Source organism: Talaromyces proteolyticus (genome assembly GCF_021365285.1).
Source record: "Talaromyces proteolyticus strain PMI_201 chromosome Unknown BGW36scaffold_3, whole genome shotgun sequence".
NCBI lineage: Eukaryota > Fungi > Ascomycota > Eurotiomycetes > Eurotiales > Trichocomaceae > Talaromyces > Talaromyces proteolyticus.
The window spans coordinates 2110250-2125467 of NW_025764279.1; the positions used below are offsets into that span (position 1 = coordinate 2110250).

At 46.0% G+C, this 15218-nt stretch overlaps 7 protein-coding genes across 7 annotated transcripts; 4 read left to right on the forward strand and 3 right to left on the reverse strand.

Moving 5' to 3' along the window:
* Nucleotides 1-95: 95 nt before the first annotated feature.
* Nucleotides 96-2042, forward strand: BGW36DRAFT_424559 (general substrate transporter; the record flags this gene model as incomplete). The annotated part of the gene is made up of 6 exons (XM_046219986.1): nt 96-308; nt 408-597; nt 655-1133; nt 1203-1275; nt 1336-1703; nt 1773-2042. The coding sequence occupies 6 exons, from the start codon at nt 96-98 to the stop codon at nt 2040-2042; spliced, it is 1593 nt and encodes a 530-aa protein (XP_046075654.1).
* A 368-nt stretch (nt 2043-2410) lies between these two features.
* Nucleotides 2411-3262, forward strand: BGW36DRAFT_424560 (putative oxidoreductase ucpA; the record flags this gene model as incomplete). Its single annotated transcript, XM_046219987.1, has 1 exon — nt 2411-3262. One exon carries the CDS (start codon nt 2411-2413, stop codon nt 3260-3262), a length of 852 nt encoding a protein of 283 aa, XP_046075655.1.
* A 1142-nt stretch (nt 3263-4404) lies between these two features.
* BGW36DRAFT_394955 (alpha/beta hydrolase fold-3 domain-containing protein) lies at nt 4405-5492 on the forward strand (the record flags this gene model as incomplete). Its single annotated transcript, XM_046217981.1, has 2 exons — nt 4405-5294; nt 5354-5492. The coding sequence occupies 2 exons, from the start codon at nt 4405-4407 to the stop codon at nt 5490-5492; spliced, it is 1029 nt and encodes a 342-aa protein (XP_046075656.1).
* A 1763-nt stretch (nt 5493-7255) lies between these two features.
* BGW36DRAFT_290792 (oxidosqualene:lanosterol cyclase) lies at nt 7256-9634 on the reverse strand (the record flags this gene model as incomplete). Its single annotated transcript, XM_046210789.1, has 4 exons — nt 7256-7346; nt 7399-8844; nt 8893-9356; nt 9422-9634. The coding sequence occupies 4 exons, from the start codon at nt 9632-9634 to the stop codon at nt 7256-7258; spliced, it is 2214 nt and encodes a 737-aa protein (XP_046075657.1).
* A 1116-nt stretch (nt 9635-10750) lies between these two features.
* Nucleotides 10751-12429, forward strand: BGW36DRAFT_415001 (putative meiosis-specific topoisomerase Spo11; the record flags this gene model as incomplete). The annotated part of the gene is made up of 7 exons (XM_046219307.1): nt 10751-10758; nt 10813-11191; nt 11238-11304; nt 11363-11471; nt 11528-11608; nt 11663-11747; nt 11834-12429. The coding sequence occupies exons 2-7, from the start codon at nt 10918-10920 to the stop codon at nt 12427-12429; spliced, it is 1212 nt and encodes a 403-aa protein (XP_046075658.1). The 5' UTR covers nt 10751-10758; nt 10813-10917.
* Nucleotides 12430-12661: 232 nt separating this feature from the next.
* Nucleotides 12662-13248, reverse strand: BGW36DRAFT_290844 (putative ubiquitin conjugating enzyme; the record flags this gene model as incomplete). Its single annotated transcript, XM_046210796.1, has 2 exons — nt 12662-12915; nt 12999-13248. 2 exons carry the CDS (start codon nt 13246-13248, stop codon nt 12662-12664), a joined length of 504 nt encoding a protein of 167 aa, XP_046075659.1.
* Nucleotides 13249-13804: 556 nt separating this feature from the next.
* On the reverse strand, nt 13805-15078 carry BGW36DRAFT_372514 (uncharacterized protein). The gene has a single exon (XM_046215487.1). It carries the CDS (start codon nt 14776-14778, stop codon nt 13957-13959), a length of 822 nt encoding a protein of 273 aa, XP_046075660.1. The 5' UTR covers nt 14779-15078; the 3' UTR covers nt 13805-13956.
* Between the last annotated feature and the right edge of the window lie 140 nt (nt 15079-15218).

Sequence of the window (15218 nt, forward strand, 5' to 3'; positions counted from 1 at the left end):
CTCATCACATTCTTGTTATTCTCCAGTGAAAGCAGCAACCTTTATCCGGGTGTCGTCCGGGCGTCCATACTTTAACTTACCAAACTCCGCACACAATGACCAGCATCAAGCGGCTTCCTTTCCGCTGGAAGAACTTCTTCATCTGTTTTGCGATCTCTCTGGGTGCCCTTGCATATGGATACTTGGCAGCCATTGTCAGTACTACCTTGGGCAAACCGGCTTTTTTGGAGTATATGGGCCTAGGCGATGAAAAAGGCGTTTTTCCAAACAAAGAGAATCTTGTTGGTGCTATCACAAGTATTTTTCAGGTATGTCTGCTCTTTGCGGGATTCGAATCGGCACGCTCATATTCCATTTCACTCGAACTCGTGTGCCTATGTCGAAGTAATGTTGACTGAGTTTGTTAGGGGGGGGCAATTGTTGGCTGTCTCTGCAGTTGCTATATCACAGACACCTATGGAAGGAAAGCTGGGATGATTTACTGCTCTGTGCTGTCTATTCTAGGAGCAGCGGGTTTGACCGGAAGCCCTAGCATTGCCCCGTTCCTCGTTTTTCGCTTCTTCGCTGGCGCTGGAAGCTGGGGCTATGTAGCAGTTGGTATGTCAGCACTCTATGGCCGGAAGCTTGAGAACACCACTGACATGAATCTCGCAGTGCCTGTATTTTGCTCCGAACTAGCTCCACCAGCTGCGCGCGGTTTTTTCGTTGGGATGACCGGAGTTATGCTCGGTCTTGGGTATGCCGTAGCGAACTACTTCGGCCTTGCCTTTTACTACGAATCGGACCCATTGATAAGCTGGCGTGCTCCTTTGGGCATCCAACTCATCTTCCCAGCCATTATTCTACTCTTGTTACTATTTATACCTGAATCTCCAAGATTCTACCTTATGAGGGGCAAGACGGATCAGGCATGGTCTGTGATCAAGTCAATTCACCAGGATCCAAACGACCCTGATGACGAGTACGCGCGACGCGAATTCTACCAGATGAGCCAACAAGCCACTTTCGATCGGACAGTTAACTCAAGTTGGTTGCAGATGTTCAAGAGACCATCTTATAGGAAGCGTACTTTGTTTGTCATATGCCTCATGCTGTTATCGCAGAGCACAGCCGAGCTTGTTGTTAACCAATATGTACGTTTCACGGAGCTTTCATGGTCATTTGCATCATCCTCGGTTGAGTACTTTCTGACAATTGTCCAGGAGCCTACTTTCTACAGCAAACTAGGGTTTGGCACGCTGGATAGGTTGATCTTGCAGAGTGGAAGAAACTCGCGTAAGTCTGTATTCTTCTAGACCTTTGATTGATAGGACGTCGATTATTGACATTTACAAGTCGCATTTGTGGGAAATCTGGGCGGCTCCTTCATCATGGATCGCTTTGGTAGACGAAAATTACTTCTCACCGGGCTCGCTGGTTGCATTGTTTGTCTCTGCATCGAAGCCGCAATGGTCGCCGAATACGCAGAAGCCGGAACTAACAAAGCCGGTCTCGGCGTGGGTGTAGCTGCATTATTCGCGTTTCTTTTGTTTTTCTCTATGGGCATGGATGCTGCTACGTGGGTCATTATATCGGAAATATTCCCCAACTTCATCCGTGCCAAAGGCATCGCTCTGGCGGTTGCAAGCAAATCGGCAATTAATATCCTGTATCTGCAGTTTACACCACAGGGGTTTTCCAACCTTGGCTGGAAATATTTTCTGGTAAGCCTTTCATTTTAACACTCGCCCATGTCGATGTGTCCATGAATGTACGAGCTAAGTATTTCGCAGATCTATATTTGCATTTCTTCAGTCGGATATGTCTGGCTGTATTGGGCTACGCCGGAAACGAAAGGCATACCATTGGAAGAGATTGCCGCTATCTATGGAGACAAAGACGACATCATGGTATATCAACACCAGATCAATGTAGATCACAACACTCACAAGCTGGTTGTAGAAGATGAAGGAGGGGCTACTGTCGAGATGGTTGATCAAGGTGCTGAGACACAAAAGTCATCCACCGCTCATAAGGAAGTGATTGACCGTGAGGAGGTATAAGTCGAAGTTCGAAGGCTGTAGATTAATTATCCAAGGTAGTTCATGCCAATTTGATGCTATTAAGTAAACCTGAGGGGAGTTTTCAACATAAATCTATCAACCCATCTGCGAAAAAATCGAGATTGCGTGGGTGATCATATCCCACACACACTAGGTCATCCAAAATCGGACTCCACAATTAAAGGTTTTGGCTTCGGAGATCAATAAACCGAATAGTGTCCCAACATTCAGCGAAGTCCGAGACGTACTACTCCAAATGGACAACTTTTCCGGATATAAGAAACCCACGGCGGGCTGGCTGCTAACTCGGACCTTCGACATAGCGTATTGAAATCATCTCAAGATAACATATACAGAATCGGGTAATCATGGCTGAGCAAAGTCCTCTGAGTGCATCTCACCAGTTACTCGACTTCACCAACAAGGTCATCCTCATCACCGGCATCGGCTGTCAAGGCCCTGGGTGGGGAAATGGTCTTGCAATTGCAGCACTTTTTGCTCGTCAAGGGGCAATTATATTCGGCTGCGACTTAGATATTTCGGCCGCAGAGCACTCCAAGACTCAAATCCTCAACGAAATTCCACATGCAGATATAACCGTCGTGGAGGCAAACGCAACCTCAGCCCAGTCTATGGAAGCATTTGTGAACGCCTGTATGCGCAAACACGGTCGCATCGATATTCTTGTCAATAACGTCGGAAGAAGCGAACCAGGAGATCCAGCAAGCATGTCTGAGAATACGTGGGATCATCAGACAGATGTCAACCTCAAATCGGTGTATCTAACGAGCCATTTCGTACTTCCGATTATGGAGAAGCAAGAGAACGGAGGCAACGTGGTAAATATCTCGTCCGTGGCCAGCCTGCGATATATCGGAAAACCTCAGATAGCATATTCGGCAACAAAAGCTGCCGTGACACAGTTTACCAAGACGACTGCTGTCATGTACGCCGAGCGCAATGTTAGGATGAACGTTGTTACGCCTGGGTTGATCGACACGCCTTTGGTGCACAGGTTGGCGGATAAATATGCGTCGGGCGATTACGAGGGATTCCGGCAGAAGAGGAACGCCCAGGTCCCTATGAAAAGAATGGGGACGGCATGGGATGTTGCTCATGCTGTGTTATTTTTAGCTTCAAGGGAGGCTGGATACATTACTGGTGCTGAGATTGTAGTGGATGGTGCATTTACGTGTAGCACTGGAGAGGTTTCATCATGAACCTATTTCACCAGACAGCTATATATACAAACTTTGTTGTTGTTCGTACAGCTTTGATATCTGGTCGCCATCGCTCTAGGTCAGATCGTGCTTTTCCTCCTAGGTAGAATGATAGACTCCCTCTTGTTTCTATACACTGTAGCATGCCTTCTCTTAATGTTGTCCATTTGGTGCAACGGATTAGGAGGTGCTCTACTGTCTCGCTTGGCCATTTTTGCTTTTAATCTTAATGCGATATCAGAGTGAGCTGGGACCCAAAGTAGCCTGATCACATTTCCCCTCCCTTGGAGGAGTTGGTGATTTCATCATCTGTAGTGCTGACCTGGGGTGTCCTTAATGCTGCCTCCCATGCCTACTGTGTCACCCTTGGCGGACGAGCTAGTGGCGATCAAGATATCTTTGCACTATTAGCGATTTTGATGGTTGTCTCTCCATCGCAATCACATCTTGCCTGCAGTCGGCTTGTCCAAGGTGACACCGCGTACGCATTGATGGTCTCCATTCGATCTGTTACTCCTCTCTCTAGTGTCTGCGCTATCTTTTATAGCGGAGAGGAAACCCCCTTCTCATCCCATTAAATCTGCGAAGGCAGCCTTTGGGTGTCTAGTAGGGATTCGAGCCAAGTAAACAGAGGCCAAGAAAAAGTACCTTGATTTACACTCAAATTAGCTGGTGATGGAAGTCCCAGCATTTCTGCTGGGTAAAAACTACTACATCGTACTTATCACTTTTTGCGTTACTGCGAAGATCACCTCGATGTATCGGGGTTGATGTAGGGGCTGGGTGGATTCCGTGACCCTTAGGCTGCCTTCGCAGATTCAACGTGGTGTACCGCGTAACGCGTTAGGGATAGTCGGGACTTCGAAGGCGATTACAGAAGTAGCCAACGGCCCCTCGGACGGTACAAGAGAACTGACCACTGTTTCCCAACTCCGGAAGTCTCTGCGCTTGTCGTTGTGCGAAGTCTGCCACCCAGCAGGCCCTTCAGTGGTGCGGAGATCAAATCTCCGAATCGGAGCGAAGCAACATTACTTACAATGTCGTACATCTTACCTGCGTGGGAGATGCTCCCTCTAGCCGTAAGACATTGATTTTTCTTTATCAAGTTACTTCTACTGGTATCGCAGCCTATACCCATCCTCATGGCAGATTATTCGCACTTTGGAATTCCACCCAAAGAATGGGCTGACTTCCTCGACCGTACCGGACCCCTAGCCCAGACAACCATTGAACGAGACCAAACAATCGAAGACTTGCAACGTAAGACAAATGAATCTCGCGATGCAGTGTCAGCTAGGTTTATGACTTCTGGGCTCTCTGACAAGATCCATTGGGTGGATTATGATATTCCTACCCGAGACGGCGAAACCATTACTGCTCGTGCATACGAAGGTAAATATGCACGAGCTGTGACAGACTCCCGTCTTCCTGTATATCTATTCTTCCACGGAGGCGGTTTCTTGTTTGGCACACTCTCCTCCGAAGATGCTACCTGCGCCCGAATAGCGAGCGAGTTACCCATAATTGTTGTTAATGTCTGCTATAGACATACACCTCAATTCAAGCACCCAACACAAGTTTATGATGCACAGGACGCGTTTTATTGGGTTTCTAAACACATGGATGACCTCAGAGGTGACCCAGAAAAGCTCATTGTTGGAGGGGTATCAGCTGGAGCGTCTTTGGCGGCCACACTGACTATTCGGGAAAACCGCAGCCGCGACAAAAAAAAGATACTTGGTCAGGTCCTGTGTATTCCATGGCTATCACATCCAGATATCGCTTCGAAAAAAAGTGATGGCAGAGTCGGGTCGTATTCACAGAACGAATGTGCTCCAATATTGCCTCGTGTCCAAATCGAGTTTTTCACTCGTGCTCTGAGCGTGGAAGACCCAAAAGATAAGGCGATATTTGCAAGCAATGCTGATGATGACGAGTTGATGGGCATGCCCAAGACGCTTATGTTGGTTTGTGGCAGGGACGTGCTTCGCGACGAGGGTTTGGATTACGCCGAGCGGCTTCGCAACCTAGGGTAAGCCAACGTTGCAAGCCGGGTCTTTAGATTCAAGATAAGACACTGACACTCTTTAGAGTGCCTACCAAATTGACCGTCTTCTCGGGTCTTCCTCACGGATTCCAACGCTACCTAGATCTACCATCTACGAGTCGTTGGTTCGAGACTATTAATCAGGGGCTAGAATGGATTCTGTCGGAGGAAGCAAAGATATAGGCCTGTTGCCACGCAGTACTCCGTTCGCACTTATTGCTAGATGTAGCAGGCATAGGAGCTCTTTCTCTGTACTAGGCGGTCTATATACTTAGTAGTATTCGTTTTGTATCGAGAAGATTCAAAGGTCGACTGACAGTATAGATGTTTCAGTCATTTTGAGAAGATCAAAGGACTTTACTGGCGGTGAATCTGATCGAAGAACATGAAATTTGTCGAGTTAAATATGCAGTTGAGAGACTGGCAAGAAGTAGACCAGATACAATTCCTAAATGTCCACGGAAAGACAAGTATCGGGTTACTATGACTTCGTTTGCAGGGCACATGAACATGACCATTTCCCTGCCGAATGAAGCCACAGCGAGTCACAGTGACCAAAGTGGACAGCCATGATCAAGTGCTGAGCGACTTCAGCCTCAAGAATCACCCAATAAGCTCCTGGAAGGAAGCATGGATTATGAGATTATGAGACTGACATGCGTGCGTGTTTAGTGGTAGGTGGGAACCCTTCCAACAAATTAAATTGGCGAATTCCTGAAGCGCAAGCGTTTCGTCTCTACTCATAGTTGGTGTTGCCCGCAGGCAAGCATGTCAATTTCCCAGTGTCATCCAAATGAGTCGAAGGTTACGGGAAAATATGGCAATGCTTTGCAGGCTGCTTCTGGTGAAGGACATCTAGACATTGTCCAAACATTACTCGACAAAGAAGCCGGCATTGATGCTCGAGGATCAACGGGAGGGCCTTGACATCGTCTATCAAGTACAGTACAAAGAAGCCGACGTCGAGGCTCAGTGAAAGGAATAGCTGTTCTTCTCAAGAAATCATAATGACATTAGAAAGTCGTTACAAGAAAATTCACGCACATCTCATTTGTGACATCATTCGCTATTGCACATAATATAGTCTCTCACATACTCAAAGAAAAGTATAATGCTGCAACAAACGATATCAGCGTATTTGCGTTATAAAAGATTTTATTGAGACAATAGCGAAAAATATCTATGGCAAACATCAAGTACGGAGCTGATGGACTGCTTCTATATGACGCCGCCAGTGTATCTGCTTGAGGTGCTCCCAGCCGTTGTTGCAGGAGTTACACTAACGGTCGTCCAAATGAGCCGGCCGGAAATGACGACGAAGACTGCTTTTCTGAGGGTAGTTTTTCCGCACTGAAAACAGACCCAAACTTCCTCCTCTTCCTGCTTATACTTGCACTTTTTTTGTGCATTTCACCTCCTCATTGGAGACTTCCTTAACTTCTTGTTCTTCGACATAATAAGAATGGCTCTCAGCAGATTTATCAACGTCAGTAGATGGCTGCTTTCTTTTGGGCTAGCCTCAAAAGGGACCCTCCTCCTCATAATCACAATAGGAAATAATTGCCTGAATGGCATTGCTGTATTGCTGTCATTCTCTCTCGAGTTTCTACTTAACAGGGACAGCTAATATGGCTTTTAATATTTTAGTATAACTTAGAGCATAATGATTAATTTTATTATCTATTATAGAGCTAGAATTATCACCGTCTAATTAGGTAATATTAGAGAGCTATCTATCAATTTTAATAATAGTCTGTTTCCTGCTATACCCTTATTATATGTTTTTCTTCATTTATATTAGGCTTATTAACAAGTATTAGTAATCTTTTATTCTGCTTCTTACAGTGGGAATCGTTCCCATTGCATAAAGTGAAATACGATAAATTTAATATTATTAAAATTATATAAGTGTAACTTATACCTAGTGAATAAAGCCCCGTCGATGACTAAAATAGATCTTCATTGCCGAATTTGCGCGAATACAGTCCTAGAGCTCGGATAGGCCAGTACAACTTATAGTTCGGGTAGGAGATCATACTATAGGGTGTTAGCTAGAAAATTGCGCAAAATCAGTGTCGTTGGTACGTACCAGGACATATTGAAAACACCCTCAATCGCTTCCTGTAGCCATTCGCCGTTGCGCTGTTGTCGCGACATCAGGAGTTTAATGCCTCGGCGAATCGGTTCTGGGTCAGGATATTCCGCTTCCATTAAAGCCAAACAGGCCCAAGCAGTTTGAACGACTTGGGACTTTTCGTGCTGAACGTAGACGTGCTTCACGCTGCTGAGATATGATTCGCCCCAGCCTCCATCCTCCTTTTGTTTGGAGAGCAGGAAATCACATCCCCGGCGAGAATATTCGCTTGTGGTGTAGGTCTCTCCAATGCTAGTCAGACTTTCGAGTGCAAACATGGCTGCATATGTAAAGCAGATACCCCATGCTCCATACCAGCCTCCATCCTTTTTCTGGGCTCGCTTGATATATCCAACTGCTTTGTGTTTCGCGGCTTTGATTTCATCCACCCGATAATCGGGGTAGAATTTGCTGAAGAGTGATAGTGCCGTGACGGATGCGGTTGTGCATTCGACATGATCGTAGCTGATCATGATGCCCCCAAACATCTCTGCTGCATTCAAGTATTCCAGCTTAGGTGATCCTCGTCGAATCTCGTATTCACTGAATCCTCCAGTGTCGTTTTGCATCAATAACAGGCAGTCAACAGAGTCCTTCAGTCGACTCGTCGAGAGAAGTTTAGGGTACCCATAGATTTCCTGCAGTTGTAACGTAGACCTCAGACCCTCCGCGGTGCAGTCGCTTACTGTGTAGCCTTGTGTCTTGTTGCTAAATGGCCATGCTCCCTTTCTATGCTGACGATAGCATTTTTCTTGATTAGGCACATTTTCTCGCAATTGATGATTGTCTAAAAATTCAAGAGCCTTGGTAAGCATTGGCCGCCATTTGGGATCTTCCGCAAAGCCAGCCACGGCAACAGCCTGTGTAATAAAAGCTGTATCCCAGACCTGCGCGCCATTGGTGCCATTGCAAAGCATTCCCTCGCGTGTCATCCACATATACTCATGTAGAGCTTCGCGGTGCTTCCGAACCGAATAACTTCCTTCGCCGTCATGGATGTAGCATACGAGAAAGTTCATCGCGTTGCTTACAGGAGCAAGTCCAGCATAATCCGTGTTCTCATCTTCCATCCGCACCAACTCCCAAACCCAGTCTTCAGCACGCTTGGCCAAGGAGGACAAACGAAGGAACGGAATCCAGATAGTAGTCAGCAGTAAGTTGAGTAAATTAAGAATCCAGGTTTTTGGGTAGTAGTTGTCCTCATCAGCAATGGAGTTGCGGTGAGACGCAAAGTCGATACTTTCGTATGGTTGTGTGTAAAGTTCAGATTTAAGTTGTTTTGTTAATTCGTCTTCGGGATAGCTCCATCTCTTGGACCAGATATAAGACATTGGCAAAAATACCATGCGAATATGAATCCACCATCGCCAAGGAGCGATGGGCACCCAATCGGGCAATAGCCTAGATAATATGAGATATGAAATGAAGCGAGAAAAGATGGAAACTTACCAGAGTTCTGGTGGTGTAGGGTTGACACAATTCCAGTCCATGACCCCCAGAACAGCCAGCCAGAATTTTGCCCAATGGGTCGCGTATAACGCACCACCAAGCTTATGTAGGCACCCACGAGCTTTGATAATACGAGGATCCTCTTCACTCGCTCCAAGAAGACGGAGGACGACGTAATTCATAGAGGTACCAAATGCAGAGCTGTGGCCCTCGATGTGCAGACCCCATCCACCATCCTCAGGATTTTGTCGGGCAAAAAGATACCTCCTGATTTCTGCTGCATACTCTGGAGGTATCGGGGTCTTCGTTACATACCAAACGATGACCAGGCCAGGCAACAGAATCATTGGGCCACCGTACTCGCAAGCCCAGTGCCCTGTTGGCATCTGCAGCTTGGAAAAAAATTCCATACCATTTTCAGCAGCCTTCAACGGGGTCTTTGCTTTGGGCAGTTCAGGTGCTCCCTGGCAGCATCGTTAATAGTTGTTGCAGAAGACACATCACATATTATGAAGGGGGAGTCCCTCACAGTTGGAAGCCCAATGTGGTATTTATCGTAGAAAGTCTGAGGCCAGCTCTCGACCTCTTCATCTGACTGGAGATATCGCCAGGTCAAGCGACCGTCGTTGTCGTGCAACCTCCATCTGGTGTAGTCCGTCTTGCTATCGCCATTAGGATCTTTTGTTATATGGCCGTTTGCCGCAGTGCGCCATTGACCGAAATGCTGCGCATGCTTTGACATCTTGTGAAGGGTTTCCAATAGAATATTATTGAAAGTAGAGGCAGCCGCATTTATTCAGGACGGGGTATTTTGAGTTACTCTTGCCAAGTTACACGGAGTGGGGACGAAGCGTCAGTGACGAAAGTGATTAGCCAATCACGGTGACAGAGTAGCCAAATAATCAGGGGATTCTCGGCAACGCTAGTCTGGTTGGGACCATCGAAACCGACTAATCAGCGTTGCAGAGCATCAGAGAGCATATATAGAAGTGCAGTTTTGTCGCGCTCTTGGCCTAGCCCACGCTTAGGAAACTGCCTCAGGCGTCCATCGGTTGTGAAGCATATTCACTACTCTCGCGATCATCATGGTGGCTGGGACAAGCAGGAAAATGCACAACCTGACGATCTCAGGGCTGGGTCTATGTGCGTAAAATGAGACAGCTGAGCGGCAGTTGTGATATTTATTAATGCGGTCACTGACGGAACTTCTGGCCGGAACTGGTAGATCTGTCATCCAGATTTTAAAAAAAGGAGGCCTGAACTGGAAATTGGACCAAGGACCACCCCCAGTCAATCCAGTTTCCTGGAAAAGAGAATAAAAATGCCCGAAGGGGTTATCCTACCGCTGGACTATTCAGGCATCGATAATATTTAAAATTTTTGAATTTTGAGTATAAGACTTCTGAAAATCCTCGGTATGTTAGGCTTGGAGCAACAATAAACAAAGCCTTACCAGCCAGTAGAAAGCCGCGCAGTGGTTCCTCACAGTAGAGACCATAGGCTTTCTAGTGTCCACAGGTTGTCTGACTTTCTCCTGTTTTGACAAATTCTCGTGTAAGCGGTCTAAGATGCTGAGATAGCGGCGTCAACGGAAGCCTCACAGCCTCTACAGCCGCGCATTCAGAACATCTCAGACACCTTGCTACTAATAGTGAACTGGAGAGGTACCAAAAGTACCAAGGTGTCTCTGATGGGATAGGATATCTTCTCCGTAGATGGGTCTTTGCTCTAGACGAGGTTTTTAAAATAAGACTAGCCAGCCATCCTCACCATTTCCACATTTCAGATCCTCAATTTCACCCTTTTGCGAGGAACGTTTATGCAAAGTAGGCAGATGCTCGGAATTGGATGATGCTATGGCTCGTCGTAGGTACCATACTGATTCCTGACCATAGAATGTATATGTATTTGCTGACCTAGTGGTGCACGTGATATTGATGGTATTGAGAAGGAAGGTGCCTGCCTCAACAACAACAGCCCTGCAACAACCTCATCTTTCCCCAACAAACCAAAGTTGCAATCGAAATGAGCCAAGACATGTCTGTGCATGGTGCCGTTCCCATCAATTCGAATCCAGTAACTCGATTCTTTGAGAATTTGCAATCCGCTTTCCTCGATGAATTTGAGAAAGACGTGGCGAATCTATCCATCACACTCAAAAAACGACCGACCCAGTTTGAAATTTCATCTGGCAATGATGGAGCGGATGAAATAATCCTAGCCTTTGGAAAAGATACGACCCCAAGGCAGATAACTTACTCGTGGCCAGGAAAATCTCCACATGAGGCATGGAGGTTCAGTATGTATTCTGGTGTAAACTCAACTTTCCAAAACTAAGGGTAAAGGTTGTATCCTTAGGGTGCTCTCTCTCATATTTGAGGCCGTTCAAGATAATTTGTTGATTTCAAAAAGGTACTATCTTTGTCGTTGTGGAAATCCTGCTAGCTTAGACCTGCTGATGAACCTGAAGGAGCATCTACTATGACAATCCTGACCTATTCGGCTCACAGACAGTCGTGGATAGCATTGTTGATGACATCTCTTATACTATCGGAGTTAACAGGGCTTCTTTGCACGTGGTAGGGCCCTTGTTACAATTTTCATTTACGTTTTTCGTCAACTAAAACCAGTCAAGATATCTGTCGGCAAAGGGTTGATTGCTGGAGCGGCTCGCATTACAACAAAAGCCCAGTCCCTTTTTGACATATCAGCAGGAGTATAAGAAACCATACATATATCATGTTTTATGGCTAACACCTCGTGGCATTAGGATGTACTTATTCCCCGTCTTGCAGATATCAAAAGCCTTGATTTATCCGAGATCAAATGGATTATTATCGTCGAAAAAGAGGCAGGCACAATACCAAACTCTATTATTAAAGAATATGAATATCTTACAGTTTCATTTATGAGACTGTTACATTGTATACCTCTTGTTTAGCTAACAAACAACAGGCGGTTTTTCGCAGACTCGTCCACAACCGATTCTACATGACATCAACCGCTGGAAAGGGGATTCTGCTTACGGGAAAGGGGTACCCCGACATCTGTAGCCGTGAATTCGTTCATCTTCTCTCGGACATCGTGGTACGGAATCAAAGCTCGATAATTCCAGATATAAACATCACATCTCCATCACAGAAGCCGCGGTTCTTTGCTTTGGTGGATGGCGACCCTGATGGCTTAGCCATCATGTCAACATACAAATACGGCTCTATGGCTCATGCGCACGAGAGTGCTCGTCTCAATGTCCCAAGCCTAGAATGGCTTGGGACACGAATCTCCGACGTTATTGCCGAAATGACAAAGTTCGAGAATGACGACTGGATGTCTATGTTATTATCTCGAAGGGATACAAAGAAGATCCAAACGTTATTGAGTAACAACCCCGTGTTTGCCGAAGACGGGCCACAACCGGATTGGAGAGCAGGTCTGCAGATAATGATGATGTTAAACATAAAGGTCGAAACTGAAGTCCTGTACGAAGCAAGTGGTAGTTTAGAAAGGTGGATCGATTCTAAGATGATGTCTTTGTGACCATCAACTGGAATGAGATAGCTCATGTTTGAGCCAGCATTTTATAGTGTATACTGGGACAAAAGATATACACAAACTGCTCCCAGCCAGAATATCTCAAGACGAATTAACGTTCGTAAGAGTAACAATAAACAAAAAAATACGCCTACCAAAAGGTATAACTCCGCGTCAATGAATAGTCATCAATCAACGTCATGCATCATGGAAGCAAGCCAAACTCTTCCCTAGCTCTTTACAGCCCCAAGCCCTTTCGGACTTCCTCACGAACCCGGTTTTCATATTCCCCTCTCCGTTCACGCCACATCTTTGCCGCTTCGACATTCGCAGGACTCTCATCGTTCGGCTCCGCCAACATACTCATTACCGAAATCAGAATCTTCTCCACGCTCTGAATCGGCGACCAGCGTTCCGACGCATGCTCATAGTGATTGGGATCGTCGCCAGGGGGATGAAGGATCGAGATACACACGGTACCATTCGGATACACTATCAACCAATCTATCAGCCAACTCCGCAAACACTTGGCCCTGCCACAGCAGAGGGATAAGCAAGAGGATAACAATTCTCACCATTCGGATGCCAAACCCCGCCTCCCAAGAATTTCATCGTCGGTGGACTCAACGGATAATCTTTGGGGAATTTGAGCTCAGCCGCAAAGATTCCGCCTTCGAAAGGTGTGCCCTCGGGTCCCTGGATTAACGCTTCCCAGTGGAACATGTCATCTTCGGAAATCGGGCCGGCGGTGATGCCTTCGGGGGGGTTGGTAGAGAGGTTTTTGTATTCGTGAAAGAGACGTTTCTGAGCTACGTTCGAGCCCATCGTTTTTATTATAATTGTATATGTTTGTTATTTCTGTGATGCGATACGCTATTTGTGAGGGGAGTTGAGACTCGGTGAAGTGGCGCGGGGTTGCTGCGGGCTCCGCAAGGGAGGCGATAAAGAAGGAGTGGAAAGAGAGTAACTCTGTAGAAGCGGATTCAATGAGGAGGGGAGGGCAATTAAACTATATTGCACAGTGAGTTTGACAACTGGAATATTCAAGGCGTTAGTTCTCGGTGCTTGTTAAGAAACGCTTGCTAATCAATGGTTAGTCGGAATCTCCGGTTCTGTAATTTTGTTGACGCTTATTACATAACATACGTAAATTACGTATGTGCCCGTATTACCTTCTATTATCTTTTCCTGACATGATAATCTTTAGAAACCAAAAAACGCTCTGACTATTCAATGTTGTATCGAATTGAACCTTGAATATTGTAATAATACCAGTGCTATACAATATTTATTAACTGGCGTTAAGTAATCCCAATATTAGACGTTTTCTACATGTATAACTAGATGTATCTAGAAAAATACGGCATTGAATGAACATTATATTTAGATGAGATTGCGGGGTAAGTATAACATTTCTCCGAGTCACGACAACCCTGCATTGATTAGAACTGATTTCCAAGTACACAATTCGACCAGTCCCAAGTTCCGTATTCTCCTGCTACGAAAGAACTGCTATGAAAGACAGGAGGAGCACTACGGCCCATTGTACCTGGAAACTCTAAACCGAGTCCTCCGGGTCATCCATTCCGTACTCCTCGTGTCATATTTTGGTATTTCAATTCCTCTCCAATACTTTACAGAAGGTCGATAAGGCGGTTGTGGCTTCATACAGGTTTGGGAAAACGATGTGTGCACAGTAAGGTCTGCCATCCCAGCTATGCGATTCAGCCTTGCTGTAGCGTTCTTGTCTAAATGGTGGCAGGAGTGGTCTTCGTAGCAAGCTGTCTCACCTTGTACCCAACCTTCCCAATATACGGTCAACGGGAAGCATATGGATATATCGTAGAGCTTCCCCATCCGTAAACCCCTTCTGCAGCGCTTCTTCTTTACGACATGACTGTTGCCGCCCCGGCGATGGAGTTGGTGCCAGACACAGAGCGTGCGTATAGGTGGTTGCCGCACTAGCATGCGAGTCCACGAGGCACGTTTCTGGCGAAACATTCGATGATGCTCTGTTGTGGGAAGAAGTGATTCAAATGCTTTCTCGAGCACCACCGCATTACGTTCTCGATATTTATAGTCAGAGTCCCAGTCGTAAGGAATCCAATCTGAGAAAATTTCCATAAGAAGCGGATTGAAAACGGGAGGTCCATCATATGACGCAGGAAATGCCTTGAAAAATAAAGCCTGTTGGATTGCAGGCGTGTTCTGAATGGTGCTGTGCCAGTATTTATTGACCCTCTGAGCACTGGTTAAAAGAGATCGTTGATCGAGGCACAACAGGATCATCTGGAAGAGCTCGGGTATTCTCATAACAGCATCTTGAGATGCACATGTATATCTGGTTGAAACCATTTTATCGATGCTGGGAATGTGTGAATGATTGACGTGTTAGTGGTTAGCAAGTGGTAGTGAGGTCATGTACTAGAGTTAGCATTGGATCCGTGCGTAGACTGCTGCCTAGGCTTGTATATCCTCTAATAAACTGGCCGCTGAACCCTGGCAGGCTAAGAAGAATGACTAGTAGATTGCTAGTGGCATAAGTGATGCACAGCACTCTAGAGCACTAGCTGACCTGCTTAATGGAACAGCCTCACCCAAATACCGGTTTCCCAACTTGCTGATAGATGCAAAGTTTACGGTGTTAGCTGATCGGTCGATGAAGTGAATTCATCAGATGTGTACCTGTATTGTAAACAAATCTCGTAACGAAACTGTATGATACTACACCAGGATCAATATTATTCCGATGCTAGTCTACATTAGACCTAGTGTATATTCGCTCAACCGAGGTT

Coding starts and splice junctions, on each gene's coding strand:
- BGW36DRAFT_372514 (XM_046215487.1), bottom strand. CDS start 14,778: ATGGTTTCAACCAGATATACATGTGCATCTCAAGATGCTGTTATGAGA.